The sequence below is a fragment of the Fulvia fulva genome, chromosome 1, assembly GCF_020509005.1.
Source record: "Fulvia fulva chromosome 1, complete sequence".
In the NCBI taxonomy this organism is placed as follows: domain Eukaryota; kingdom Fungi; phylum Ascomycota; class Dothideomycetes; order Mycosphaerellales; family Mycosphaerellaceae; genus Fulvia; species Fulvia fulva.
In genome coordinates this window covers 2,019,105-2,038,203 of record NC_063012.1, presented here as the reverse complement: position 1 = coordinate 2,038,203, position 19,099 = coordinate 2,019,105, and the positions used below count along the sequence as shown (strand labels likewise).

The window sequence follows — 19,099 nt, the reverse complement described above, 5'->3', positions numbered from 1 at the left end:
ATTCCATCAGCCTTCGACTGCCTTAGACCTTAGTTAGCACCGACGTCGCAGTCTTCTCCCCTGGAGCTGGAAGCTGGAGCTGGAAGCTGGAGCTGGAAGGCCATTTACTTGCGAGTCTGTCATTGTCTGGGTCTTTACGAAGAGAAGGAGTGCTTGGCCTCACCTACCCGACGACGATAAACATACACACTTGCACGTGGAAGGCACGCCTCTCACGACGACACGGACCTGTAGCCACGAGCCGCTGCTTCCACTCGTACACAGCCCCGACGAACACGATCGCCTCTACTTATCGCTCGCATCCACATGCTTAGCCATTCATCTTCAAGCTGAGTCTGGCGACTCAAGCAACATCCGCGCAGCTTGCGGCAGGTTACCAGAAACACACACCACCACGGCGCTGAGCTGCCGAGCGACTCGGCGTCGGTTCACATGTCAGTTCCCAAGCCGGAGTCGTCCTTGACGGGGCACTGCGCCGCCATCGAAAAGGACACGCTATATGTCTTCAACGCCGATGCATTCCAATCGCTACCGCTCAAGGAGAATGCAACATGGTCGCAGGAGATCACAGGAATACCAGTGCAGGACCCAGCTTGCGTGAAAGCAACATCGAACGGCGGCGCGTCTCTGTATGTTGTTGGAGGAGCGACGGACAACAGCTTTTACATGGGACTACAACGGTACTCTTTCGATGGTGGAGCGTGGGAAACGCTCACTCCGCTTGCGGATGTTATGCGAAGTCGGACGAACCACAGCGTAGCATACTTGAAGGACTCGGATTCGATACTGGTATATGGCGGATCAACGCCAGATGCACCTTCGCTTCTGTCATCACAGACGTTTCTTATTTCGACGACATTACCATACAACATACGATCATTCACATCGAATGCACCGCCCGCTAACAACCCCATACTACAACCCTGGAATAGCAGTCATGCTGTGATGGTCGGAGGAGAAACAACGAATACTGGCGTGTGGTTGTTTGGACCGAACGATGGCTGGACACAACTCGGGACAAACCTCTCCGAGCCCCTTGACTCTGCGGCGAGAGCTGTAGTAATAGACGGCGAGGATGGCAGCAAGGTGTTGCAGGTATACGACTTCCAGACGTCGCCCAATACTGCGCAAGGAGTCGTTCTGCTAGGACCAGGCGGCGAGGTCGCGGCTCCCGGAACGACTGTTGGTGACAGTAACTCGTCGAGGAAACGAAAAGGAGATTTAAGCATCAACAATTGGCCGTCGTACAACAGCACGAACGCGCCCACATCCACGCGAACCGACTGTTCCATCTCACGCAATGCCCAAGGCACGATAGTGATGGCAGGAGGAAACGACAACGACCCAATTGCCATGTATGACCAGAATGAGAACTCCTGGATAGATGCCGGAGACTTCTTCAACAGGCAGGTCCAACAGCCACTGCAACCGAGTAAGACAGCATCGACATCACCCACGTCAGCAGAGTCATCAGTATCGGCGACATCTTCTGAAGCGGCAAAGGGCGGTGGTGGATCTCACGAGAAGACGATGAGGACGCTCGGCATCACGCTGGGCGTGCTTTGCGGTATTGCTGCGCTCTTCATAATCGTGCTACTTTTCCTCAGGTGGCGAAAGATGAAGGCGAAGAAGAAGAACGGCGGCTACCTTGAGGAGAAGGATGGCCAGCAAAATCCGGATCGAATGAGCTTCGCAGATCGAGGCGCTTCTTTCATGAAAGAGGCCGGACTCTCTACAGATGAACTCGCGCCGCCGAATCGCAACCTCTACAACTCCAGTCCTGGATCGCACAGTTCACTTGCCATCATTGCCGGTAAGATCGGCAACAAGCGCGGCACGAACGGATTTCAAGCACATGCAGCTAAGGGCAGCTTCGAGAGCACAACTCACCTGGTTAGAGACAAGGACGGGAACCTTGTGCACGCCGAGAACCACGAGATGATGGACATCGGCGATAAGAGCGCCACGTTGGCTTCATCGACACTGACAGTACCGGGCGCTGTCCACGGCAGTAGCCTCGACAAGGAGACTCTGACGCATAGAAAGCGCAGTTCTGGCTGGTCGAAGTACTTTGCTACCAGCGCCCCGACTGGACCCAATGGGACTTCTCACATTCCTTCGGTATACGTCAAGCCGAGTCAAAGTACACTGAGCATGGGCTCTGAGTACTCCGTCGACCGTGCACCGTCACAGGTATCACGCATACCATCATCTGTGCTTGTGCCGCCGCTTGACATCGACTTCAACAAGACCGTCGACGGCCAGCGGCTCTCACATGTGACGCAAGGCTCACCTGCATTCTTCGACTCGAGGGAAGACTTCGCACGTGGAGGCAGTCTCGACGTCCAAGGTGAAGGTCAGCGAGGCATCATCGTCGACTCCAACGATCCCAGGACGTCACAAGCCACAAGTATAGGCTCCTCATGGGGCAACCGCTCGACGATTGATAGCACCACGACGAGCGAGTTCTACAATGAGTCGCACACGCCCTGGACGCCGATGAGTGGCCAAGATGCGCCTCGTGGGACCAGCAGCGTCTACACTAACAGCATTTATGATGCTGGCAGGAGAGTGCCGTCTCGTGGCAAGTCGGCAGGCTTCTTCCCTGGTTCTGGCACGAATTTCAAGCCGTCGAAGGTCAAGCTGAGCCACGCTGCAGGTCCAACTTCACAATGGGCGTCACCTCAGCCAGATGCCCAGACGGCAGACATGGACTGGGCGAAGCCTCCAAAGATGCCTGCTGCCAAAGCCGAAGCTGCAACTTCAAACGATCGGGATAGTACGATGACGGTCTTCCCGGGTGCAGATTATCTAGACGACAAGGACGACGGCGCTCAAGCCAAAACAGCGCAAGCAATAGCTGGCGCCCAAAAGCCATCGCAACGACAGTCCTACGGTCGGCGGCACTCCACGCGTCAGTCACGACAATCACAACCGGCCGTGAATACCGACATGTCGTGGCTGGATTTAGGAAGCAAGTCATGACATCCATGATATCCATCATCGACAGATGACACGATAGCTTCTCTCGAGAGCTCCATCTCGAATCATATCACATGTCTCTACAACGCATGGCGCCTGGAAAGGTGAAACAACATATACCGCGCCACTAGAAACGACCAACGCTTGCATCACGGCCACAACAGCGACCAACGAACAACCCTCCAATTACCACGGCACGCATCCATCACTTGTGCATAGCATCGCCTGGCAGAGGTATCCCCAAGAGGGAATTTACAAAACACTGAGCACGATTCCGAGTCGTGCAGGAGTCACAGATCTACAATTTCTATCTTGTTTGCTACATTATGGGACAAACGAGATACCACAATTGCAACGTCGTGCTTTGAATGCCCAGCTCACAACTGACTGTCCTGAGCTTTTGGGCTTGTTTCCTGTATGTCTAGAAGAAGCGTGGTTTGCGTCAATGTACATACAAGCCTATCCATAATGTCTCTGTGTGACATAGCAATTTGAGGATGAATGAAGACGTCTTCTCTCATAGCCCTTTTCCTGGGTTTTGTTTGCATGCAGCGAGGTGCTGATTAGATGACGACGGTGTCCGAAAGACAGGGCAGCAGCAGCATGATCTTCGGCGTGCTTGATGCAATACGTGAAGAGCACCACCGAACTTTCCGATGGCACGGTACTACCAGCAGGTGCCATGATCATGATCGACGACAGCGCTGTACGGGATCCAGAGATCTACGAGAACCTGGAGAAGTTCGATGCGTATCGTTACTTGCGCAAACGTGAGCGGGCAGGTGAGGAGAACGGCCATCAGTTCGTCACAACATCGCCAGATAATCTCGCGTGCGGACATGGACAGCATGCTTGTCCTGGTGAGTTCCGTCGTGGCTGCCGAGTTTGAGATGCGATGAGAGCTGACGTGAGACAGGACGATTCTTCGCGAGCACGGAGATGAAGGTGTTGTTCTGCCTTATTTTGCTGAGATACGACTTGCGGTATGTGCCAGGAGCAGACCCGCCGAAGTATACCAGATTCAAGCATCATGTGGCGGCGCCTCCCGATTTGAAGGTGCAGTTTCGCAGGAGGAAGGAGGAGATAGATTTGCTTCACCCGAAGGACGGTCAGCGACAGCAAAGTCCAAGCGTGCACATCCCCAAGGACAAATATCTCGCATTCAAGAGTACAGCAAGTGTCACCGCCATCATGTTCACTTACAGCAGGGATATTCAATCGTGTCCGCGGATACTGACAACAGGCAGGAGATGAGAGGGGCTGGCAGTCGCGAGGAAGGAGAACTTCTTCTCCAGATGCCGACCGCAAGGGCCAACAAGTTGATGGAAAAGACGTAGAGTGGGAAGGACTTGAACCTCCATCTCTGAGTTGAAGTGGTACTGGCATAGCGAGTCTGCCGCCCTCAGCATGTCAAACGAGCGACAGCATTATTGGGCCCCTCAGTGTCCTACCATTGGACGACCTCTCCGAAAAGGTGACTTGCCACAAGAGACAAGGGTGTTTCAAGCCCAGGAGGCTGATGGCGATGGAGGGAATCGAACTCCTCTTCTCTCAGCTTGAATGGTACTGACGGACGATTGTCACCTTTCGCATGTCAAATGAATGAGACAGCTAGGGCCCACTGAGTATCCTGCCATTGGACGACATCACCGAAAAGATTTTGTGTCAAAGACACAGCCTCGATGAGAGGCGCGTATGGCGAAGGTGGGAATCGAACACCACATTTCATGAGTTTGGAATGGTACCGGCAATAACGAGTTTGCCACCCGTCGCATGTCAAAAGAATGAGACAGCTAGGGCCTCTCATGCGTCCTGCCGTTGGACGACCTCTCCTTTGAGATGCCTTGAAGGCGAAGAAGTCTGGATCGTTGTCAGTGAAGGGGCAAAGGGAATGAGGACTTACTGTGGTGGGTCTTGGCGATAGGCGGTGGCGTTGGACGTTGGTGAAGGAAAGAGGGATTGAAAGAGAAGAAAGCTGCAGGTCATTCTCCCGGTGCGAACACTGCCACAATGCGACTGTGACTCACGTACTCATGAGCAAATGGCAGCCGGTGCTATGGATGCTGACAAGCTGTCTGTAATGCATTTCCGACCAGTGATATGAGCAGCAAGTGATCAGGCTTTCGGCATGCCGAGCTGCGTACCCAATCCCCAGGCCGATGCTATATCATTTCCACCAACAGCACTGGTCAGAAAGAGCTGAACAGATATCTATCGGACAGCTTGTCAGTAGCCACAGCACCTTTTGGTCCCGCAGTGCTGTGGCCCGTGCGAGATCGTGAGAATGACCTGCAGCTTTCTTCTCTTTCAATTCCTCTTTCCTTTCCTCCACTGCACCCATCAGCTTCCCGTCGCCTTCGGGCCTGGGACTGAAGGGCTGAGCTCACCGTCCCAAGAGGACGCTAAACTCGGTCCGGGGAATCTAGTACTCGTGACGATGCATGGCGGCAGGGCAGGAGGAGGTATGCTATAGGCAGGGTCAATAGAAAGAGGAGGCCCATCAGCTTCTTGGCTCAAGAGCCGGGGACTGGAGGGCACTGTTTATCGTCGTTGTCACTGTCGTCGCCATCGCCAAGGTCTTGCATCTTCATTTCGTCGCTGTCGTTTTGTGATCATCGTCGCCGTCCTCGTCGCCGTCCTCGTTGCGCTCCCACTCTCTCATTGCCGCCGCTTTCCAGCCTCCAGACCTCCGCTTTCATCGTCGCATGCCTTGCTATGTTCGCAATGCTCCTCCCATTCGCTGCCCTCGCTCCATATTTTTCACGCTTCCAGCCTCATCCCACCCCGCGTCTCAAGAATCTTGCTGTTGTTGATGTGTGATCGTCGGCACCCTCCCCACGTTATTGCCTGTCGCCGCCACTGCCTACCGTCCGCCCCATGCCTGCTGCCCCCTGTTCCCTCCGCCTTCCGTTCTCAGTAAAAACATTTTGCAGCACCGGATTATGATACCCACGCCGCTTTGCTTTTCCAACATGGATGTCGTTGCTAGTTTGTGGTGTCACCGTCGCAGCCTTATTGTACTCCCACCTTGGAAAGGTACGTTGCTGTTTGGATTCCGCCGCAATACCTGGCTGTCGCCATCCCAATTCTTAGACAACGGTCCGTGTCGCTGGAAAAGGCCATGGCCAAACGTGCTGTGCGATGCGTGTGAGCTGACTTGCGAGTGCGCCGCTCTGTCGGTCGCGTTCGTTGTGTCCACTTTCGGTACATTCAGCTCACCGTCTCTCTTTCTTGCTGCGTATGTCACTATCGTGGCTGCTTGTCTGAGCATACTTGCCTTGATCCTTTGTCGCAAGTGACAGACTGCGCAGCTGCCCACCCTGAACCATGGTTTCAGTATTGCGACCACCTCTCTAACACAATGTTCCTGGCGATCGCTGCCAAACGTCCGCCGCGATGGATGGGTACGAGAGCCTCGATATCGTACAAGTAAATCGACTCTTGTGAGCCTTCACGTTGCAGGTTAAACGCCATATGGTGGCGGAGGATATGACCACAGACCTGTCAAGAGCGCTCGGAGTATGGCAGTACCATCATGTCTTCCTGTCGCCGAAGCGGTCTGGGTAGGAAAATCTCACGTTTCTCGTCCGAGCACAGTTGACGTCAAAAAAATAACAGCCAACGTGTGCCACTTGAAGACATCCAAAGGAAGCGACAAGGACAGCCTGGTCCTTTCTGTGTCATTCGCAACATGAACAAAGGCCGATTCACATATGTATTGTCTTCGTTATGGGAGGACGCAAAGCAACCTACGATCCATCAGCAACATGCAATCTGCCACACCGCAACCCACCGTCGAGAGACCCGTGAGTACTACAACGACGATCCGGACCACACTGACTTCTCGCCAGCTCATGTCCGCAGAGATCTTTGGCGCCCACTGGTGTCGTAAAATTGTGATGAAGAGAGGCTCGCTGACCCATAAGCCGTAGGTCAAGTAAGGATATTGAACGGTGCCTAGTGTTGGCTGAGCCTGCACTTCGAAAGTACTCAGAACACTTGCAGACAATCCGACAACTTGTCGGAAGTCGTCATCTTACTGTTCCCAAACATCTCGAGTGCCTGTCTGGTCGGCACTGCCCATCATCGACATTGTTAGATGGTTGGCTCGCAATATCTGCGCCTTCTTCCGATCAAGCACTGACATGCTTCGTTCGTCTCTGGCCGACAGCTCACAGAAGGCTGTATTCCATCGGCCGAACCAAGGAGCATAGACGGATCTTTTCACAGTCATCAAAGCAGCCATGCCCTCCAGACCATCGTCAAAGTGAGTATACCAGTCCTGCACAAAAAGTAGGAGCCGTATGTATGCGAGACGAAGGGTCCGATGGGCATGTTCCAGGCTGTAAAAGTATGATGTGTCTGGTAATTCTCCCACATGTTGCGTTTCCGAGACAGACATATGCTTGCCTTGGAGAGTCTTTGCTTGCATCTCGAGGCCACCTAACACGGGCGGCACTTCGGCAGCTTCGACTAGACCAGGGTTACCGCCATTGAGCTCACGCATCTCAACAATCCCTAGCAGGCTGCGTCCTTGCAGTGTATGGGCGCATGCTGTGGTCGCCTCCCCTTGGAGTGCTTCGAAGCACGTGAACAGTACGCATGCGACCAATGCGACCTCCGGCTCAGCCGATCCATGGCGCTCCGCAGTCAGCAGTTTGATTGATCGATTACATTGCCGCAGTGCAAAGCTCAGACCTTCATTTCCCTCGGCCGCCGACGATGTCAGGTGAAGAATGTGCTCGTACAGCGACCCTATCGCTGTTGCCATATGACAGAGAGCCGAGCTATGGTTACAAGCCAGCATTGCAGTCTTCTGCCAGAAGGTTGATTCGAAGGGACCGATGCGATCGGACGCCGTTGCATAATTAACGAAAAGGTACAACCCCCTTCGTTCTCGCCATGTTCCCTGCCATTTCCAGGCCACATCGCTGTTGATCTTCCATCCCTCAGATGTATTGCGAATGCAGTCTGGGTTAATACCGCTGCACTTGACGCCAGCGGTGAGGCACGACATACAGCCATCCGGACGACACCACTCTTGATGACGTTTCGAGGGCGACTGAGAGCGGCCTTGGTCATTGTCTGTATACGCTCTTGATGTTCTCAAACAGGGGAAAGTGGAGGTTGTCCCGAGAAGTGTGAGGTGAGCGCGTAAGTTTGTGGGTCGAATCCTTCGGCGGCGATTCCATTCAGCTCGGGTCCGTCGGGATGCTTGTGAGCGATCATGTGGAAGTTTCCATACTACTGTGATGCGACTAGATGCGCGTAGGACACGTCTGTCATCGGAGACCGCATACGGAAATCGACAGCCAACTTCATGCCTGCGTACCTAGGACATCCCATCTACAGAACCATTCTGAGTCTCCTCGGCCTTGGCAGCAAGTCGCTCGGCTCTTCGCATGAGCTTTTCCTGCCTCCTGGACTTGACCGTAGGCCCATAGTCGTCCATAGACCGCACTTGCGTGTGACTCGACTTGGTCACTGGCGCGGAAGGTTGCATGCTGGTCTCAGAACCATCCACAACCGTTGGAGGTAGCATAGGCGCGGTCGAGTCTTGATCTGTCACACCAGCTTCCGTGATAGCGTTTTTGGCCTCGAGGGTGGCCTGCTTGACAGCTCTTGCCGCTGCTGCGTCTACCCGCTGCTGGTGAATCGCGCCGGATATGCTTCCAGGAGCAGCATGCTCTCTGAGGGCCTACGAGGTGTCAGCGTTGCATGCAACATGTATGTGTTGGTGAGCGTACTGTGAGCACAAAAGCCTGCAACGTGTACGCTGCATCATTTCCAGCATTGTGTAGATGCTCCTCTTTGACCTCGATGCCGAGAACTCGAAGTAATCTTGAGAGTCCGACGTTGTCCTTCTTCGACCCAACCAGTGACTGCGTGTCAAGTCTGCGAACTATGTTCGGAATGGCGGTCCACTTGAAGCCCAAGGAAAATAGGAACTTCGTGTCGTTCTTCAGACCGTGGCCAATAACAACGACCTTGGTGGCAACGCCATTTGTGTCCGTAACGGCAGGACCTTCGAAAATGCGATTCAAGACGGGCACGGCGTCTTTCTTGTCGATGAACGTGCTCGTGCCGAAGGCGAAGGTTTCGGGTTTGCCCTTGATGTACTTCTTGTTGACTAGGTGGGCGTACTCGTTGATCCTGAAGTGACGCGACGCTATCTTCGAGAACCACTGGTCTGCGCTATCCGTTGGCGAGAGCTATTCAACATGTCAGCAGATAGACTCGAGTGACTTGTTGTAATCTTGACATACATCTCGCAAGGTCCTGGTGTCGAGTACAGATATGCCAATCTCGGTGATCTTGTGCTGCGCAAACTCATACGCCTCGCAGTCCACGCAGATAATCACAACGCCGCCACCAATTGCCGATCCAGGTTGGGTAGGTGTGATGCCTAGGATGGCTTGAGCTGCCTCGATCTCTGCTTTGCCCATGTTGCCTTCCGGTGGCGTTTGGGCAACGGCTTCTTGCATTGGAGGGCACGTTGGAACACCGAGGATGCTCCCTCGAGCCTCCGAATGTAGTTGTCGGTTCCAGCCAATGGCGAGTCGCGAGGTGAAAGTGTTGGAAGCATTCTGGTCCAAGGTGCGGCAAACGTCAAGGAACAAACGACGTGCCCGCCATGTCGTGCATCGCATTCGAGGCACGGCAGCACGCAGCAGCACCGTCAGCATCTACAGGAGAACAACGAAGACACGAGATGTATGTCATGATGAGGAGTAGTAGATATTGATGGAAGCGTGAAAAGGGCAGGAAGTCGCGAATGATCGACGCGAGACTGACACGCAAAAGTGGTGGCGTCACTCATCTGTTCGACCTCCGACGCAACAGATACACAGATACACACAGCGATGCTCTTCATCGCAGTCGCAACGCCTCGCTAAAGTCATGCAAACGTACCATGCCTTAAGTCTGCACAGCCCTGGCCTCGCTCTGCTTGATGGCCCTGAACACTGCCCCGGCATAGTCTCTCATCGTCTTACTGTGCGACATTGCGTAGAACAAGCGTTCTCGCACCTCAGGGTCGAATATGTCGGCAAGCAGATCGGTCTTCTGCTCCTGCTTGTGGCCACTCTTGATGGCATCTGCGCCGTTTGCCTTGTCGAGGCGTTGCGGCATGAAGCGTGCCATGTTGCGGAGGACTAAGATTGCTCGGAGAGGCACACCAGTGGCATCGCCCTTCTCGTCCTCGAGCATCGTCAGCCTCGTGATCTCGACTGGCGAGGAGTCATGCAGTGCGTTGCTCTTCAGATTGTGTTTCGACCTGGACGCCTCAATCTCTGGCAGATGGGTTCTGATGTGCCTGGCGTAGAGTATGGTGCGTGATGACTTTCCTCCACTGAAATCTGCCGATGAACGTTGACAGTCTGCCCATCGGCAGGTGTATGTAGTCTTGTCCGCGGCAACAAAGTCGAAATTGTAGCTGCTACCATTTGCTCCGGTAGGGTTACCGTTGACTGCAGGGGCAGCTGTGCCAGCATCAATGTCCATCTTGTCGTCGTCTTTGGCCGTTGGCAGCTTTTTGGGCATTTGCAAGTGAGTAGACAGTATGTGCTGGAGCATGTCATCGCTTGTGCGCGACCACTCCGCACACTCCCGTTCTTGAGTCTGGGGAGCCGTCATGATACCAGTATTTGGATCTCTGATGCCGTCAACGTGTACAGTGAACTTCCAGTGACAGCGAGTGAGCTCCTTCCCTTTATCGGTAGCCTTCGATCCAGCCAATATTCCCGTGTCAACGGGCACCTTTCGAGATTTGATTCCCCTGATGACATATTTATTGGAGCCGGCGACCTGGGCAGTGGCACCTTGAAACGTGGTGCTTACGTTCTTGATGAACTCCCCAGCGATAAGATGCGGATGTGTCGCGTGATAAGGTGCGAATGTGCCCTGATATGCTTGCCATAGGGAGATCTGCGTCATCTCAGCATTTGCGTCAGCTTGAAAGCACATCCGTAGCCACTCGGATGATCGTTCAGGTTCCTCGAGCTTCAGCAACTGATCGACGATGCTCTTGGACAGTCGTGGCACAGGCGCGATAGTGTCGCTGAATTCTTGTCGCCGGATATGACGTTGCTCCTTGTGCTCTTTCGCGGTGAATAGAATGAATCTGCTGAGTTGATGCGCCAGCACTTCTGCATCAAGACTTTGCACCAGAGTCTCGACGTTGTCGCTGAAAGACGTATACTGGCCGAGAAAGTCGAGACATGCAGAACGTAGCTCTTCGTCTTCGATCAACAAGAGTTCCTGGACATGTCGCAGAGTTCTGATGGGAATTTCCTCTAGGCGTTTGGGTTGGGGATGCGACATTGCAATCCTGCTGATTGTCCGCAGTGCAGTGGCGATAGCTCCACGATCGTGGCTCGAGATGTGTGACAGCAGCCCTTGGTAAATTGCATCGTGTGAGCTGATGTCAATGTACTTTAGCACCTGCTCAGCGATATCGAGTATATAATGGCGAAGTTCGACAATGCTCGAGTGCTCAGGCAGGTTGAGCACCACAGCTATGAGGTCGCGAATCAAAGGCAGGCGCGCAAGGTAACCTGCATTCTCCTCTTGCAGTGCCATGTTACGAATGACAAGCCCAGCCTCCGTGATGCGATTTAGCTGAGTCAAGAAGTCGCCGGTCAATACCGTATCGTCCGTTATGGTTGGGATACTGGAGTTGAGCCTTTGAAGGATATCCGGGGTTCCATCAAGTCCATTCAGTGTTTCGTCGTCGCCGGCAAAGAACTCTTCATCGTACATAACATCCCAATCAATGTCATAGAACAAGCCCGTCACTTGTAAGACCTTCTTGGTGAGAGCATCTGCCAAGCCAGGGAACTGATCGAAGCGGTACTTGTCACCACGCTCATGACTGATCTTGACGAGATGGTGCAATGCGTAGCGCTCCTCGTCGGGCAGTCCGCTCTGTATGGCAAGCTGTGCGCGGATGTAGATATTGGGCCCGATGAACCCAGTTCCCGGGAGCATAATGTTACGATACTTCCTTGCCAGTGGTCCAGCATTGGCCTCCAACTTCCGCTTTCGTTCATTCTTATAGAACTCAGGGTTGTTCGCAGGTGTGACCACAGGCTTCAGAGATAGCGGATATGCTTGCGACGGTTCGTACGATGCAAGAGTCGCAGACGCGCCATTCGTTAGAGAGTGGGCATTCACGACAGCGTTGATGCCTGCGGCCGGTGAAGGAGACGCATGCGATGTCGTATGTTGTCCCCTGGCGTGACGTCCCGATGTGATGTCTGGTTGGAACAGGACACGTTGTGGAGGCTGCTGTCTCAACCCTCTCGTAGACCGGCCTGTCGCACTGCCAGGCTCATCTAGACCATCCATCTTCTCCTCTTTCGGCGTTTTCTGCTCTGGGCTGGCGTCGCTTGCATCACCATTTGCCAGATTCTCCTGCTCTCGAGGCTTCGGCCTTTCATAGTTCTCCAATGTTCGAGCCATGACATTCCCGCCCTTCGCAGTCACGTCCTCCAGGATCTCCTTTGGCGGTGGCTCTTTCCCCCAATGCGTGCTGATCTCGTACGCGACCAGGTTCTTGTAGTACACGTTCTTGATCTGAAATGCTTGCGCTGCGGTGTACTGGTTCTTGCCGATGAACTCCTCCGCGAACTTGCGCCACATCAACGGTTTGGCCTTGGTGTCGGAAACGAGATCGTAGCCGCCTTCGTCTACGACGCGCTGGTAGAGTTTGAAGAGGTCGACATGTCGTACGCCGATTTTGGGCTCGGTTTCGAGGGTTGTCCTGCAAGGCCAGCGTGTCAGCGCATACTCTTCCTTTACTCGGCCCATCACTTCAGCCAACATACCCGCGCTTCTCGTGGTACTCGGCAAGCTTCTTGATGAACTCGTCGCGCTCGTCGGTCCGTTCAATCGACTGACCGCGCTTCGGAGCCATGTTGTCGACTGTTGGCTTGCGGGCGATTGCACTACCGGGATTGTCGCGTTACACAAGATGCCAACCGGTGAGAGTGGCTATCGTATCGCGCATATTACTGCAGCTCTGACAGACATCAACATGAGTCGCGATGCGCAACAGAAGATAAACGGAATCGCTGGCTTTTGCTTCGCGGTGGCAGCTTCCTCGCAATGCGCCAGCTCCTGCCGCGAAGGCTGCGCGTGAGCAAGGCAAGGGTCCTTGGCGGAACTAAAACGGCAGGGGTCGGAGCATCGCCCTTGCCATTCACATGCTCACCTGCCTTTTCATCTTTCAATCTTTCGCTTCAGTGACAACATCGCGATACATCACACGCGGTGTACAGACTTTGCGAAACACTGTCACCAACACGATGCTCGGCTCGAGAAGAGTCACCTACTACGCAGGCTAACTGTTCAGCACTAATCACAAAATGGCCATCGATATCAGTCTTCCCTTGGCCAAATATTCCTTCGCAATGGGCTGCGATGCCAAAACCAACACGATTCCGTGGGAGCATCTCACTGCAGTGGACCTCTTCGTTGTCATAAAGGGAGATAGCAGCTACGACGCTAGTGGTTCACTTTCGCTCAAGATCATCTATGGCACGAAGGTCTTGGTACGTGTTTAGCAAAGAACACCTACTGCTGAACTGTCTTAACTGCGTAACAGGAGAAAATAGATATTGATCGATACATCGAACGTGCGATGGCGACAAAGACAGCCATCCAACGACAGGGTACATCTGCCCGTATTGAGCAGTTGCCCATTTTTGGCATCACCAGTAACAATCTCCTTGCTTTGCGCTATCGCTTGCAAGATGGTCAAGTTTGTGAAAGGGCCTCACTGCGACCACTGATGATGGCTAACATAGTGTACAGGATCATAGGACTCAGCTGCGCATGCAGAGCGCGGCGGATTGTCGACAAATCGTGGATCTCTTTCAGTGGCGTGGGATGGAGTTCAAAGAGGCGAGTGCACGACCAGGAACGAGTCGGACTGCTGGTCGTCCAAGCACGGCACAATCGGACTTCCGTCCGCTCACTGCGGAATCCAGCTCGCCATATTTCAGCAAAGGCCCGGCTACCCAGGTGAGGCCTAGCACGACTCAAGGTCCAGCGCTGGGTTCAGGTAGCCCACTACGACAGGCACACCGACCTGAAAGCTTGCCACATGACGAGGGATCCCGTGCGAGTCCCGCAAGTGAGGACATGCCGCCTCCACGCGTCATCAGGCGTGGTGAGAATAAGGTAGCGTCTAACGAACTCGCAATAGAGCGGCCTTCGTCTGCTCAGATGTGGCGAACACGCACCGCTCCTAATCAACCGAGTGGAGTCTCTGGGGCAGCAGCTCAATATGGTCAGGCAGGGCCGACTACTGCAAGGCCATCTTCTTACAACAATGTCGAGAATATGGGGGCAATCCGCCAAGCTGTTGAAGAAGACATGGATGCGAATGACACACTTCCACCCACTCTGCAGCAGCAAGACTCTTCTGGAGCTCTGGAGCTGCAACACCACATGTCGCACTCTTCCGAGGTTCCACTCCCGCTCACGGCAGCATCGGCATCGTCGTTTACGCTACCGGACACGCAAGATATCAAAATTGCGATGGAGCATGAACTTCACTCGGCTGTGCCGAGGAGCCGTCACAGTGGCAGCAGCTCACGTCCGTCAAGTGCTCTAGATCTGCCACCCCTGAAGAAGCCGCAAGTGGAGAAGCGTTCGTCTACATCGCTGATGGATCAGACCACGACACCTCACGAGACATGGGCAACTAGCACCAGTGTACAGAAACGCCCTGTCAGCAGCGCAGACACTAGCTTCTACACAGCGGATGAGCAATTCGAGCCTCGAAAGATGATATTCTCCAAGAAGACTCAAATATCGACTGCACCACAGGTCTCGCCACAAGTTGCGCCACCAAGTCCAATCTCCAGTTTGAGTGCTGGCACAACTCTCTCGATGGATGAGCTGGTGAAGCAGTCCCGTGGGAATCGTTTGAAGGAGTCTGCGATGCGGCGACAAGACAGCACGGTTGATGCGCCCCATGAGCTGGAGTCGCCGCCACCTTCAAGGCAGATTATCAATGCTCGAACCAGAGTGCCTTCGTCTCCTGCCGCTGCATCCAGAGAGGGAGATCACAGTTCCCGATATGCTGCTTCGAAGTCGAGGAACAACGCACCTGCTCAGTTTCCATCGCTTGATGACTTCGCAGCGCAACGACCAGAAGATCGCGCGGCTGCTATGGACGAATGGATAATCGCAAATCTGGAGAATCCATCGTTCACCACGCTTTGCGAGGATCTGGAGAACTGCTGGCGCAGAATAGCGCTCGGTCTTTAAGACCTGACGTGGCGCCATATTTGTTATCATTGCTGAATCCGTCATTGAGCAGATTGAAGCAAGAGATGGGATATTTGGAAGACAATGGCTCGATCTCTGTTGCAAGATGTACAACACCATCTGGCCTTCATGCATCATAACATCATAGCATCATAGTCCTGAAGTAGCATACCACTTCCAGTCCTCGTCCTCACTTCTCCAACGCCGCAATGGTCGGGCTCGGTAGCTCCACAACTGACACATCAACTTCAGCTTCCTTCAATGCTTTGACTTCGCGGTGAGTCATCCCGATCGCTCCTCCTGGATGATTCCGCTTGAAGACTTGCTTCGTCTTTCCCCGATGCATTTCGTTCGCCACTGTGAGAGCCAACATATCGGACACGGCCAATGCTACAGTCGTCGAGGTCGTGGGTGCGCAGACTCCGAAGGTAGTCTCTTCTTTCTCATGGATCGGCGCTGGTAGCAAGATCCCATCAGTCCTATCAGCCAACAACTGACAGTCCCCCCGCGACAGATGTGAAGTCATCGCCATCACTCGCACAGATTTAGGGACATGCGGTAGCACATTCAGCAATTCTGGCGTCTTGCCACTGAAGGAGACAAACAAAAGTACATCCTTTGCACGCACATCCCCCAAGTCGCCATGCGCCGCTTCGGTTGCGTGCATAAAACTCGCTGCAATTCCCAATGATTTCGACGTTGCGACGAGTTTCATGGCGATGTAGGCTGATTTGCCAACACCGCAGACGATGAGTTTGCCGCCATGGGTATTGGCGTTTACCACTGCTTTCACGGCAGATGTGAGGCCGTCTCGGGCAGTTTCGGAGGCGGCGTATAGGTGATGAATGCCTGAGAGGGCTTCTGCTTCGACTTTGAGAACGTTGACGGCGTGGTCCAGGACTTTGAGATTGTCGAGATTGTCGTCGTCGGTTAGGGGTGGGGAGATGTAGCCTGAGCAGCGGCGGCGCTTTGTTGGGCGTGGCGAGGACATGGTGGTAGTGGTGCGCCTTATTGTCGGGACTTACGGCTCGAATATGCTGTGAGGTGGAAATGCTGGGGAAAGGTATGCAAGATGAACAGGAATAGATAGCAAGGCAGAAATGAATGACGAAGTGGTTTGTGAAGACTACTCCGAAGGAAGTCTAAGCTCGCATGGTATGGAAGTACCGTGCTCTGTTAGCGTAGGTTCCTCCAAGATCGCACAAGCCCGAGCTTCGTTCAAACAATGGGATGAGAACAAGGTTGAACAAGATCACCCCCGGCCGACGAAAGGACACGCAAGAGGACACACAATGCCCCGAGGTCTAGAACTAGGGAAACCACCATGCTACCCTTGAATCCGCGAAAGCATTTGGAACACATCCTCACCCACGCAGCGGTGGCTGTGAGCGTACGTGCCAGAGGGAGCCAGAGGACAGGTATGCAGTGGTGGTGCAAGCCAGTGCGACCGACCGCCATCTTACGCCCCGATCAGCGTGCGACAACGTGCTCGTCATAGACTCTGGTCAGATAAGAGGATTGGCTGCGTCGTCCCGAGGGATGACAAGCATGGCCGGCGAGCTAGCTGCGAGCACGCAAGATTCGGAGAGTTGGAAAACGAGATACGGTACCGTAAGATGGATGGAGTTAGAGACTCCAGCGCGCGAGCAGTGCGAGCTTGTCTGGGTCGCGGTCTTGTTTGGTGGTTGAGGAACCACGCTCCACACTGACCAAACCGCCCAAAACAACTGGTGGGATTATGTTCATTTCTGAAGGTGTTGTTCTATCTCTCTATTCACATCCACACCACCTTGTTCTTCGTTCTGCTGCGTCTATAGTCACAAGGTGTATCTACTGCGTTCTTCTGACCCCTGCTGTGGCAGTTCTCAAGCAGCCGTTCACACCGGTCCAAGTCCTCCTTGGATAAGAGCTGATCTGGTCCGGAAGGTGGAGGTTCTGGAAGGTGATATGGCTGTCTTGAGCCTGCAGTGTCCAGAGCATTGCGCACCTGATGCCTTGTGGGTGCGAAGAGCGGTTTGAAGGTCTTAACAAAGTCTCTTTGCGAGCACTTGATGCCCTTAAGTCTGCAGTAGTGATGGGCTCCTACTATCTGATTCTTTTGAGGTGTTGAAAGGTGTTTGGTCATCTTGCAGTAGCTTCTCCAATCCAAGAAACAGGTGAAAAGTTTGCGACGGTAGCATGCGACAACAACAACACCACATATAGCCAATCCAAGCACGACAATTTGTTCGGTGATGTATCCAGATACGTATATAAATTTGCTGGTTGCAATGGGCCTGATATTGGATAAAGAAAACACGATTGAAGATGTGGTGTTGTTTTTTGGTGGAGGTGGGCGCTTTGGTCCGTATGACGCGTGGGAACCAAGTTGAGTGCCGACTCGCGCTTGGTTCAATGCTGCAAGGTACGGGACTTGTCATTGGTGCGGTAGTTGGGAGCTCTCTAAAAAGGTTTGAGGCTAGAACACAGCTTCATTGATTGGCATCGAGAGATCGTTCATGTGCAAACTGGTTTGGGTAGCTTGTGATGATCCTGTTATTATTTGCACTGCTGCATACAGATCACTCATCACGTTCCTTCGGGCAGAGCTTCGTCCGTAGCAGGAGGAAGAGGCGCGGTAATGTACAGAGTCGGGGAGTTATCGACAATCTATGGACAACTTTCATATTCTCACAAGGGCTTCACACCCTTGTGTATCGCCGCAATACCCATTGTCAGGTCCTCCCACCCGCTCTCGATAGATGTACCATCAGTTTTCTGTCCAGGAATGAGGAATCCAGCGTCCTTGATCATACGTGCGAACTCTGGCTGCGATGGAAACCGCTCGATGCTCTCGACCAGGTATTGGTAGCTGTCACGATCCGCAGCAACAATCTGTCCGATCAAGGGTATCGCGCTGAAAGACCATCTCTTGTACACAGCATTCATGAGCGGATTCGATAGCTGAGGCGCAAATTCCAAACATGCGAAGACTCCTCCAGGCTTTAGCACACGATATGCCTCTCGCAGTGCCTTGTCTTTGTGTGTGAAGTTCCGTATCCCAAACGCGACCGTGTAGAGATCTATGCTGCTATCCGCAATCGTGTGTAGATCTTCTGCGTTCGCCTCGAGATAGTCGACTCTTCCTGCTGCTTGATATGGGGTCGCTGACAGTCTCCTTCGTCCTTCTGCCAGCATCTCTGGGTTGATGTCGGACACGGTGACATGTGTCTTATTGTCCTTGTTGATGTTCGTGGCGTGGTCGAGCATTCGCATCGAGATGTCGCCGCTACCTCCGGCGATGTCCAATATCCGCTGTCCCTCTTTCTGGTCGTGTAATGAGGCATATTGAACACCGGGATTCAGACTGCGCACGAAGTGGTCTTTCCATAACCGATGGATGCCCAGGGACATGAAATCGTTCATGCTGTCATAGCTGCTGGCCACCGAGGAGAATACGCCCGCCACTGGAGATTGGGTGAGCAAGCTTTCATCCTTCGTTTTGGTGGTATCATGTACCTCTTGACGCCTTCTCTTGCTCTGCTACCGTCTGATAGCCGAAATGTGTCGTTTTGCCATCCTGTGTTGCTGGCCCTGGCTGTTGTTTCCGTGCTATGCTCGATGTGAAGCCTCTGCGACATTCTGCGCAAGTCCAGCTCTTAGGCGCGGCGACCCGCAGTCGTTTGGCTGCTCGTGGTGCAAACGTAGACATGTTGGACAACAATTGCAATGAACGGCAATGGTAAGTCCAATCCTCGAAACGATCCTCGAAACAATTGAGGCTCTGCGGGCCCGGCCGTCAGAATCAAAGTCAATGCACAGACGCGCCTGTTAAGCCGGAGCGCGTGTGGAGAGTGAA

The 19,099-nt window shown here is 53.6% G+C and overlaps 7 protein-coding genes across 7 annotated transcripts; 3 read left to right on the top strand and 4 right to left on the bottom strand.

Moving 5' to 3' along the window:
• Positions 1-432: 432 nt before the first annotated feature.
• Positions 433-2,985, top strand: CLAFUR5_00484 (uncharacterized protein; the record flags this gene model as incomplete). The annotated part of the gene is made up of 1 exon (XM_047899632.1): positions 433-2,985. The coding sequence occupies one exon, from the start codon at positions 433-435 to the stop codon at positions 2,983-2,985; it is 2,553 nt and encodes an 850-aa protein (XP_047756509.1).
• Positions 2,986-3,604: 619 nt separating this feature from the next.
• CLAFUR5_00483 (Cytochrome P450 monooxygenase bsc11) lies at positions 3,605-4,236 on the top strand (the record flags this gene model as incomplete). The annotated part of the gene is made up of 2 exons (XM_047899631.1): positions 3,605-3,842; positions 3,899-4,236. 2 exons carry the CDS (start codon positions 3,605-3,607, stop codon positions 4,234-4,236), a joined length of 576 nt encoding a protein of 191 aa, XP_047756512.1.
• Positions 4,237-8,314: 4,078 nt separating this feature from the next.
• On the bottom strand, positions 8,315-9,668 carry CLAFUR5_00482 (uncharacterized protein; the record flags this gene model as incomplete). The annotated part of the gene is made up of 3 exons (XM_047899630.1): positions 8,315-8,680; positions 8,730-9,194; positions 9,249-9,668. The coding sequence occupies 3 exons, from the start codon at positions 9,666-9,668 to the stop codon at positions 8,315-8,317; spliced, it is 1,251 nt and encodes a 416-aa protein (XP_047756511.1).
• A 232-nt stretch (positions 9,669-9,900) lies between these two features.
• On the bottom strand, positions 9,901-12,898 carry CLAFUR5_00481 (Chromatin structure-remodeling complex subunit rsc9; the record flags this gene model as incomplete). The annotated part of the gene is made up of 2 exons (XM_047899629.1): positions 9,901-12,745; positions 12,810-12,898. 2 exons carry the CDS (start codon positions 12,896-12,898, stop codon positions 9,901-9,903), a joined length of 2,934 nt encoding a protein of 977 aa, XP_047756514.1.
• Positions 12,899-13,349: 451 nt separating this feature from the next.
• CLAFUR5_00480 (uncharacterized protein) lies at positions 13,350-15,261 on the top strand (the record flags this gene model as incomplete). Its single annotated transcript, XM_047899628.1, has 3 exons — positions 13,350-13,535; positions 13,589-13,744; positions 13,798-15,261. 3 exons carry the CDS (start codon positions 13,350-13,352, stop codon positions 15,259-15,261), a joined length of 1,806 nt encoding a protein of 601 aa, XP_047756513.1.
• Positions 15,262-15,451: 190 nt separating this feature from the next.
• Positions 15,452-16,252, bottom strand: CLAFUR5_00479 (uncharacterized protein; the record flags this gene model as incomplete). Its single annotated transcript, XM_047899627.1, has 1 exon — positions 15,452-16,252. The coding sequence occupies one exon, from the start codon at positions 16,250-16,252 to the stop codon at positions 15,452-15,454; it is 801 nt and encodes a 266-aa protein (XP_047755224.1).
• Positions 16,253-17,931: 1,679 nt separating this feature from the next.
• On the bottom strand, positions 17,932-18,952 carry CLAFUR5_00478 (2-methoxy-6-polyprenyl-1,4-benzoquinol methylase, mitochondrial; the record flags this gene model as incomplete). The annotated part of the gene is made up of 2 exons (XM_047899626.1): positions 17,932-18,707; positions 18,760-18,952. 2 exons carry the CDS (start codon positions 18,950-18,952, stop codon positions 17,932-17,934), a joined length of 969 nt encoding a protein of 322 aa, XP_047755225.1.
• Positions 18,953-19,099: the final 147 nt, after the last annotated feature.